Source organism: Portunus trituberculatus, chromosome 5 (genome assembly GCF_017591435.1).
Source record: "Portunus trituberculatus isolate SZX2019 chromosome 5, ASM1759143v1, whole genome shotgun sequence".
In the NCBI taxonomy this organism is placed as follows: Eukaryota; Metazoa; Arthropoda; class Malacostraca; order Decapoda; family Portunidae; genus Portunus; species Portunus trituberculatus.
In genome coordinates, this window is record NC_059259.1 from 9092296 (window position 1) to 9102295 (window position 10000).

Consider the following 10000-nt stretch of genomic DNA (forward strand, 5'->3'; position numbering starts at 1 on the left):
CGGCGTGTGTTCGCGGAGTTCGTGGCGTCGCTGTCGTCGCTGCTGCTGTACGGGCGTGAGAGCGTGGCGGTGCAGGCCATGGCGTGTGAGGGGCAGCGGCTGGCCGTCAACCTCACCATCAACGCCGCCCAACACCCGAGCTGCGAGGCGGACCTGGCCACGCTCGCCGCCCACACCAACCTGCGGCTGGCCCTGCAAGGCGCCTCCTTCTACCTGCAGGCCGTGCACACCGAGCGCTCCCACGTGTTCCACACCAGGCCGGGCCGCAGGCACAACGGCATGCGCTTCCTCTACATGGCCCTGGGCGGCGTGGGCGTGTCTGTGGTGTGCGTGGGCTTGGCGGGCTTAGTGTTCGCAGTGTACCACCGCTGCGCCGCCCGCAGGGATAAGCTGGTGTTCACGGATGACCGCAGCGCCTACACGCCCGCCTCTTCCTCCCGGGGCCACGGGAGGCGCGGCGAAGCGGACCACCGCGTCAGGTTCGCAGACTCTCACTCCTTCAAGGTGAACATGTACCGCAGCTACAGTGACCTCAGCTCCCCTGACCTCTTCCAGGACTTGAAGGATCCCGAGGCCAAGGCCAGGACTCGCAGGACGCGGGAGGAGGTGTGGGAGGAGTCCTTCTCCCACACCTCGCAGGAGTACACCTCCGTCAGGGGCGTCGCTGACCTCACCTCCTCCTTCAGGTCAGACGAACCCGCCCTGCACCCGCTCCTGCTCAACGGACGCCCCAACCCTGCCGGGGACGTGGTGGACGCTGCCGCCAGGACACCCAAGGCGGGGGACAAGCCAGGCACCAAGTCCCCGGGCACAAAGCCAGGTGTGCCGCCCAAGCCAGGCGGCAAGGCGGGGAGGGAGGAGGGCAGGCCTGGCGTGAGGAAGGGCGAGGGTGAGGGGCGAAGAGACAAGGCGTCCATTCCCCCCGGGTCACCTGGCGTGAGCCGGAACGTGCTGGAGCGCATGGACCACCTGTTCGCCAGCGCCCTCACCGCCAGCGTGCCGGACATGGACGTCACGCCCTCCCACGCCACCGTCAGCGTCTCAGAGCTCTACTCCTTCACCACCCTCGCCACCCCCAACACCACCTCCACCTCCACCTCCTCCCTGTACACCCACGCCCCCACGCCCCGCCCACACCCACCCCCACCCAGGAGCGCAGGGGAGGGGAAAGCACCCCCGCCAGTGTCTGGCTCCAGTGACAGTCTGTGTCTGACTCGCATCACCTTCATGGGTATGGAGAACCCCTCCTTCAGGATGGAGACTGACATGTAGACACACACACAGAGAGAGAGAGAGAGAGAGAGAGAGAGAGAGAGAGAGAGAGAGAGAGAGAGAGAGAGAGAGAGAGAGAGAGAGAGAGAGAGAGAGATTTTGTTAATATAAATATGTTTTCTCTTTTGTCTACCTGTTTGGCTATCTATCTTTCTGTAGATCAGTCTGTCTATCTGTTTGTATATGCTATGTATAACAACCACAACACACACACACACACACACACACACACACACACACACACACACACACACACACACACACACACACACACACACACACACACACACACACACACACACACACACCAGTCAACATGTACGTGTGCTTATGTGTGTCCGTTTGGTGTCCCGTACAGAGATGTGTGTGTGGCCTGACAGTCCCCGACCACCGCAGGGGAAGAGGGAGGCGCGGAAGGGAGGAACATGTCAGGACGGGAAGTGACACCTGCCATTTGCTCCCTTCACTCCCTTGCTAACACTTTGCTCTAGTTTCTATGTAAGAGGGAAACTGACCAAGGGCACCAAAAGATTAAAAAGATCCACTTAACTCTTTCACTACTGCAACACGTATTTACCTTGATTTGGTGGTATGATTAGACAACTTTTCTGTACCAAGTGGGCTTTTTCACGGGAATTTATGGGTCAAAGGAGGTCATTTTTAGGGCACCTTCTATCTAAAACCCCTCCTACTAGAGAACCGTAACCCCGAGTGAGGAAGCCCTACCTACACTGGGATCGTGGACAGGATTCGAACCCGTGCGCTTGGAGACCCTGAGACCCCAAGGCGTGTATGGTTCCACTGTACTACGGCGGGTCCCTAACTTTAACTGCATTAGGAAGGGTCTATGGAGGTCACAAGATTAATGGCCACAGTCTTCACTATTTTAACCCCTTCAATACTGAGACACATTTTCACCTTGAGATTTGTGTACCATTAGACCATTTTATTGACATTAGGAAGGATCTATGGAGGTCACAAGATTAATGGCCACAGTCTTCACTATTTTAACCCCCACATGAGTTTCTGAAGCTGTATAGAATCATCAAATGGCCACCAGATTGAGAGCCCTATTCAGAAACGCTTTGTTCTCTCACCACGACTATTTCCAAAGGTAGTCATGTTTTTAAGGGTGTTTTTATGGTTCTGGTGATGGATTTGCAACGTTTCTAGTTCATAAGGAGAAGCTGTCTTGAAAACCTTGGTATGGGGAGTTGAAAAGTTGTATTGAGAGAGCGAAGCGTCTCTTGATATGACCGTGAATGTGAAGACGAGGCATGGTGCTGAAGGGGTTAAATGCTGATGTGGATAGATAACCCTTTCTTTTTTTTTCTTCTATTCTTTTAATGTGGGAATTGATGTGCTGAGAGAGGTACTTTTTTATATCCTTCCTTTCTCTTATCCTTTATTTGTTCCTTTGTTTCTTCTCCTTGTCACCTTTTTCCATTATCTTCTCACCCTTCTCTACATCTCTTACTTTCCTTTTCCTTCTTTGCTTCCTATCATCCTTTTCTCCACCTCCTTGTTACCCTTTCCTGTGTCTCTCTTCCTTTCTCACCCTTCCCTTCACCTCCTCGTCACCCTTTCTCTTTCTCACCCTTCTCTTCACTTCTTAGTCACCTTTCCCTGTGTCTCTTCCTTTCTCACCCTTCCCAGCTCTCTATCACCCTTTAAAGTCTCCCTGTCATCCTTGCCAACCCTTCATTTATTACTCTCTCTCTCTCTCTCTCTCTCTCTCTCTCTCTCTCTCTCTCTCTCTCTCTCTCTCTCTCTCTCTCTCTCTCTCTCTCTCTCTCTCTCTCTCTCTCTCTCACCCTACACTCCTTCCTTGTCACCCTAAGCCGTTACTGATTATCTCTCCCTTCATCATTCTGTAAGTCACCCTGTCACCCTTCCATACCCTTCCGTACACCCTGTCACCCTAAACACTAACCTCTACACCGTTTTTACACCCTAACACTCTTTAAATATCACCCTAAACTAACGTCTACACCATTTCTACACCGTGACACCACTCAGATCACCCTAAACACTTCTCTACACCCTAACACCATTTAAATCACCCTAAACACTCTTCTCTACACCCTAACACTATTGTCTACACCATTTTTACACCCTGACATCATTTCAGTCACCTTAACACTACTTAAATCACCCTAAACTATTCTCTACACCCCTTCTACACCCTAATACCATTTCAATCACCCTAAACTACTCTCTACACCTTTTCTACACCCTTAACACCATCCAGGTTAGGTTTGGTTAGTTCAGTCACTCTGTACACCTTTAAACACTTACTATACGGTGTCAGAGAGAGAGAGAGAGAGAGAGAGAGAGAGAGAGAGAGAGAGAGAGAGAGAGAGCACCCTTTTAGTTCCCTTAGATGTGAGATAATGTTCCTTTTGTTCTCTTTGTAGTGCGCTCAGTTTGGAAGGCAGCATGTTTTTGTAGCACTGTAGAAGGTTGTGAGAGGAGGAGGAGGAGGAGGAGGAGGAGGAGGAGGAGGAGGAGGAGGAGGAGGAGGGATGTATAGCCACAGGAGATAAATGAGAATGAGATGAGCTCGAAGAAGAAAAAGTGGAAGAGGAGGAGGAGGAAGAAGAAGAAGAAAAAGAAGAAGAAGAAGAAGAAGAAAAGAATAAGAAGAAGAAGAAGGAGATGAAGAAGAAAAGAGGAAGAAGTAAAAAGGATAAGAACAGCTGTTAGAAAATGAAAAGGAGGAGAAGGAACAGGAAGAAGAGCAGGAGGAGGAGGAGGAGGAGGAGGAAGAGGAGGTAAGATTAAGGCTTTTTTATTTTGTTATATATTCTTAACTTTCTCCTCCTCCTCCTCCTCCTCCTCCTCCTCCTCCTCCTCCTCCTCCTCCTCCTTCTTCTTCTTCTTCTTCTTCTTCTACATATGGTTGTTTTTTTGTTTGTTGAGATTATTATTATTATTATTATTATTATTATTATTATTATTATTATTATTATTATTATTATTATTGGTGGCAAATACTCATTAAATTTTTTGGTTGTATTTAAGTTTCTTCTTTGTCATTTCTTGTCGATTTCTTTCTTTTGATAAACGATTTGTACACACACACACACACACACACACACACACACACACACCCGGTAGCTCAGTGGTTAGAGCGCTGGCTTCACAAGCCAGAGGACTGGGGTTCGATTCCCCGGCCGGGTGTAGATATTTGGGTGTGTCTGCTTTGACGTGTAGGTGGTGTTCACCTAGCAGTAAGTAGGTACGGGATGTAAATCGAGGAGTTGTGACCTTGTTGTCCCGGTGTGTGGTGTGTTCCTGGTCTCAGGCCTAGCCCAAGATCGGAAATAATGAGCTCTGAGCTCGTTCCGTAGGGTAACGTCTGGCTGTCTCGTCACAGACTGCACCAGATCAAACACTGAAACACACACACACACACACACACACACACACACACACACACACACCGCGTAGTGTAGTGGTTAGCACCCTCGACTCACAATCGAGAGGGTTTGGGTTCGAGTCCCGGGAAGCGGCGAGGCAAATGGGCAAGCCTCTTAACCCATTTTTACCCATTGTGTGGCCCCTGTTCACCCAGCAGTAAATAGGTACGGGATGTAACTGGAGGGGTTGTGGCCTCGCTGTCCCGGTGTGTGTGGAGTGTGTTGTGGTCTCAGTCCTACCCGAAGATCGGTCTGTGAACTCCGTAATGGGGAAGACTGGCTGGGTGACCAACAGACGACCGAGGTGGATTACATACACAGAAATACAGAGGAAGTTTGAAATACAGAAGTGAGGAGGTTGGAAATACTGAAGTCATATGAAGTCGGAAATACAGAAGCAGGATTTAGTACAGTGCCTTGGTGTTCGAATGAAGTTGAGATTCTGTCCAGGCGTGATGTGCAACCAAGAGCGCTGGACAGGTTGCTGGCGTGGGTGCTGACAACGCTGCTAGCCACTCAATAGGGTCAGTAGAGTACAGTGGAACCATGCGTGCTTTGTGGTCCGAGGGGTCTCAAGCGCACGGGTTCGAATCCTGTCCACGGTCCGAGTGTAGGTTGGGCTTCCTCACTCGGGACAACGGTTTCCTAGCGGGTGGGCTTTGAGATAGGAGGTGCCCCAAAAAGTATCCCCTTTAGCCCAGGAAAAAAAAAATAGTGAAAAATGCAGATGCGCTTCTTTTTCTTTAATAACGTCACATATTTTGACACATTACAGATTGAATATAACAGAAAATGGCCTAGAAATAAAAACTAAGAGATAAATTTTCATAACACCATTTTATCTTTAACAAAACAAGTAGATTTCAAACAAAGACCAATATAGAACGAAAAAAAAAAAAAAAAAAAAACTATCTGAATACTTTTTGAATGCCATATAAAGATTTCGAATGCTTATAAAAAGAGTTAAATGGAGTTAGAGTACTGACTTAAAGGTAAAGGATGGGCATTTAATCCTATAATACTGCACAGGCTTGGTTCTGAGGTGTGGGCGGGTTCAGGGAAGGTGTGGACGTGTTGAAGGCAGGTTTTAGCGGTGCAGGTGTGGCCAGAGCAGTTGTGGGCGTGTTGAGAGCAGATATGGGCGGGATTGAGGGAAGGTGTGGGCGGGACTGAAGGCAGGCGTGGGCGAGTTGAAGCAGGTGTGGGTGTGTTGAAGCAGGTGTGGGCGTGTTGAGAGTAGCTGTGGGCGTGTTGAGAGCAGCTATGGGTGGCTTGAAAACAGGTGTGGGCGGGATTGAAGGCAACTTTGGACGGGTTGAAAGCAGGTGTGGGGTGGGTTGAAAGCAGATGTGGGTGTAGCAGATGTGGGCGGGTTGAGGGCGGCCTTAGTAGTACTCGTATTCCTCATCAATATCGAAGTGCTTGTCATTCAGGATGTCAGCTGCCTTGTCTGTAGGGAGAGAGAAAGAGAGAGTGAGGGAGTGTATAAGAGAGAGTGAGAGGAGGTTTTTTTTTATATAGGGAAGAGGGCCAGCGAAGGGTAAAAAAAAGAGAGGATTTAAGAAAAAGGCCCATTTGAGTGCTGGCTCTCTTAAAAGTGGAAAAAAATGAAAAAAAAGGTGATTTGAATAGGTAGGAAAGGTGACTACAGTGAACAGGTGCGTAGAGTAATTAGGCGTAAAGACAGGTGACAGGTAAAGACAGGTAAAGACAGGTGCTCCTTAGAGTAAGAAAGACAGCAACTATACAGGTAGGAAAGGTAACAATGACTAATTAAACACAACAGGTGACAGGTAAGAACAGACGCTGCTTAGAAATTAGTAACAGAAACAACCACTACACAGGTAAGAAAGGTGACAACTAATTAGACGTGACAGGTGAAGAAATTATCAACAGAAACAACTAGACAGGTTAGAAGGTAAACAACTAATCAAACACAGGTGAGGAAATCAATAACAAAAGCAAAGTAAGGTAAGAAAGGGAACTAATCAGGGGAAATTAGGAAAAAATAAGGTAAGACAGGTAACAACTAATTAAACACAGGTGAGGAAATTAGCAAAAAAATGACAGGTAATTAATCAGACAGGTGAGACAATTAACAAAAACAGGTAAGACAGGTGAAGAAATTAATAACAAAACACAAGGAAGGTAAGACAGGTAGCTAATGAGACAGGTGTTGACAGGTGTTGCTTACGGGAGGGGACACAGCAGACACAGCCATCACCAAGACAGCCATTGTAGGGATCAGCCACCTCGCCGTCCCTACACTCCACGTCGCGGCACACACCACCGTGACGGGCGCAGCGGGAGGTAATGATGCAGCCTGCCGGAGAGAGAGAGAGGGTGAGAAAGGAGAGTGTTGGCTGGCTATGATCACAATTCCCCCCAAAAATAGATAATAAAAGAATACCAAAACAAGAACTATTGATTTAGGTCTCTCATCAATACTCCCCGCATTAGTCCCCATCAGACAGCGCGGCACTAACCCTTGGGAGCGCAGCATTCACAGTGGGACCCGAAGCAGCCGCCGGGGATAAGCTGCTCCAGTGTGGCGTCACATTCGTCCACGGTGCAGTGTCCATTGAACTTGTCGCATCGTGGGTTGTTCTTGCACTCTGAGGAGGAGGAGGAGGTGGAGGAGTGAGAAGGAGGAGGAATGAGAAGGAGGAGGAGGAGGAGGAGGAGGAAGGAGAAGGAAAAGGAGAAGGAGGAGGAGAAGGAAAGAGAAGGAAAAGGAGGAAGAGGAGGAAAGAGGAGGAAGGAGAACAAGAAGGAGGAGGAGGAGGAACGAGAAGGAGAAGGAGGAGGAATAGGAAAAGGAGGAAAAGGAATAGGAAAAAGGAGAAGGAATAGGAATGAGAAGTAGGATGAGAGAGTTAACCAGTACTCTCAGTCTTTCATACCTTTCTCTGGTAAACTGTGGACCTCCCTGCCTGCTTCTGTATGTCCAGCTTCCTATGACTTGCCTTCCTTCAAGAGGGAGGAGGTTTGAAGACATCTGTCCCTGTCTGTCCTTTGGCTAATTCTATCAGCTCTTTAAGGAGACTGGCAACTGAGAGGACCTATTCTTTCTTTATATTTTGTTGTTCTTAGCCAGTCCTCCTCTCTTACATAAAAAGCAACATAATTGGAGAAGGGAAGAAGTAGGAAGACTGACAACAAACAGTAGGAGTGAGAAAGGAGTAGGAATAATGACAGCAACAAACCCAGGAGTAGGAATAAGAGGTAGGACTCACTCTTAGGGGCACAACACCAGCAGTCCTTCCCGTCACCGTCACAGCCATGCTTCACCGCCTTCTCCTTGGGCATGCACTGGTCCCTGCACTTGCCACCTCGTTTCTTGCATTTTTGGTTCCTGATGCACTCTGGAGGGAGGGAGGGAAGGGTTAGTGGACTCTGGAGGGAGGGAGGGAAGGGTTAGTGGACTCTGGAGGGAGGGAGGGAAGGGTTAGGGGCTGGAGGAAGAAGGAAAGAGGAAGTATGTGGAGAGGAGGAGGAGGAGAAGCAAGGTAAACAATATTCTTGTTAGTCTCATTGAATTAAAGGAAGGAAGACAGGAAGAGAAGGAAAAGTAGGAGAAGGAAGGAGAGTAACTAGTCTTCACTACAGGAAAAGGAGAAGGAGGAGGAGGAAGGAGAATAACTAGTCTTCACCACAGTCTCCACCACAGGAAAAAGAGAAGGAGGAGGAGGAGGAGGAGGAAGGAGAATAACTAGTCTCCACCACAGGAAAAGGAGGAGGAGGAGGAGAAAGGAGAATAACTAGTCTTCACCACAGTCTCCACCACAGGAAAAAGAAAAGGAGGAGGAGGAGGAGGAAGGAGAATAACTAGTCTTCACCACAGTCTCCACCACAGGAAAAAGAAAAGGAGGAGGAGGAGGAGGAAGGAGAATAACTAGTCTCCACCACAGTCTCCCCTCCACAGAATCACCCCCATGCTCTCACCATCTTCCTTGGGGGCGCAGCAGTAGCAGTTGGGTCCCTTGCAGGCTCCGTTGATCACCTCCTCTGTGCTGGAACACTTATCCTTGCACTCACCACCAGCCACGGAACACCAGTCGTCCACGCACTCTGCAGGGGGGGAGGCAGGGGTGAGGGATGGATGAGACAAGGGATTGGTGAGGCAGGTGTGAGGCAGGGAAAGGAGTGAGGGATGGATGAGACAAGGGGGATTGGTGAGGCAGGGATGGGGTGAAGAGTGAATGAAGCAGGGGTGAGGGAAACTAAGGCAAGAAAAGGAGTGAGGGATGGATGACACAGCGGAGAGGGATTGATGAGGCAGAGAAAGGGAATGAAGAATGAATAAAACATGGATGAGGCAGGGATGAAACAGGACTAGAAAGAAACCTTATAACTCAGCCTCTAGAACCTTAAAACAAACACACCCTTAAAAAAAATAAAAGCATCAATTTGAGTCAAGGTTGAAACAAAGAAGATGAAGCGGAGAAGTGTTTGAGAAGACGAATGGAAACAAGACACATCACTCACCAGGCACGTCGGGGACACAACACATGCAGTCCTTCCCGTAACACCCGCTCTTCTCTGGCTTCTCGTTAGCATCACACTTGGCCTTACATACCCCACCAGCGTTCTTGCACATGTAGTCCTCAACGCATGTCTCTGCACCAGGAAGAAGAGGAAGAGGAGGAGGAGGAGGAGGAGGAGGGTTCTATAATTAGTATCCTCGTATGTGTGTGTGAAAAGGAAGGCAAAGATTTCTATACACACATTCGTCTTAAGAAGTGTTTTCATGTGGGTGTGTGTGTGTGTGTGTGTGTGTGTGTGTGTGTGTGTGTGGAGGCAAGGTTTCTATACACACAGTCGTCCAAAGAAGTGTTATGTAGGGAGTAAGAGAAGGTATTTTAAAGTTTGCGTGTGAAGGAAGACAGTCAAACACACTTTCATGGAGAATATAAAGAAAAAAAGAAAAGAAAGATTACACACACACACACACACACACACACACACACACACACACACACACACACACACACACACACACACACACACACACACACACACACACACTAGAAGAAACAAAAGGAGAAACATATTCCCTCATAAAAAAAGGAAAAAAAAACAGGAAAAAAGGAAGAGACAAAAAGAAGAAAAGGATAAAGAACAGAAAAAATGAAATAATAGGAAAAAAAGGAAAAAGAACAGGAAAAAAGGGAAAATAACTAAATAAAAGGAGAAAAAGGAAAGATTAACTAAAAAAGAAAAAAGAAAAAATAACAGGAAAAAAAGGAAAAGGAACAAGAAAAACACCAGAAAAACGATAAAAAAACAAAAAAAGAAGAAAAAAA

The 10000-nt window shown here is 48.0% G+C and overlaps 2 protein-coding genes across 2 annotated transcripts in view; one reads left to right on the top strand and one right to left on the bottom strand.

Annotated features, from left to right (window-relative positions):
• LOC123515391 overlaps positions 1–1821 on the top strand; it is a 2074-nt gene extending 253 nt beyond the window's left edge. Inside the window, exons 1-2 of the mRNA XM_045273923.1 lie at positions 1–1231; positions 1631–1821. The exon at positions 1–1231 is cut by the window's left edge and continues 253 nt beyond it. Coding sequence (XP_045129858.1) covers positions 1–1231; positions 1631–1716 — 1317 coding nt within the window. The 3' untranslated portion in view covers positions 1717–1821. The remainder of the gene's footprint in view (positions 1232–1630) is intronic.
• A 3601-nt stretch (positions 1822–5422) lies between these two features.
• LOC123515431 (protein psiP-like) overlaps positions 5423–10000 on the bottom strand; it is an 8687-nt gene continuing 4109 nt past the window's right edge. Inside the window, exons 6-11 of the mRNA XM_045273992.1 lie at positions 9183–9314; positions 8640–8765; positions 7931–8059; positions 7181–7309; positions 6889–7017; positions 5423–6144 (exon numbers count right to left, since the gene is read on the bottom strand). Of these exons, the coding sequence (XP_045129927.1) occupies positions 6080–6144; positions 6889–7017; positions 7181–7309; positions 7931–8059; positions 8640–8765; positions 9183–9314 (710 nt within the window). The 3' untranslated portion in view covers positions 5423–6079. The remainder of the gene's footprint in view (positions 6145–6888; positions 7018–7180; positions 7310–7930; positions 8060–8639; positions 8766–9182; positions 9315–10000) is intronic.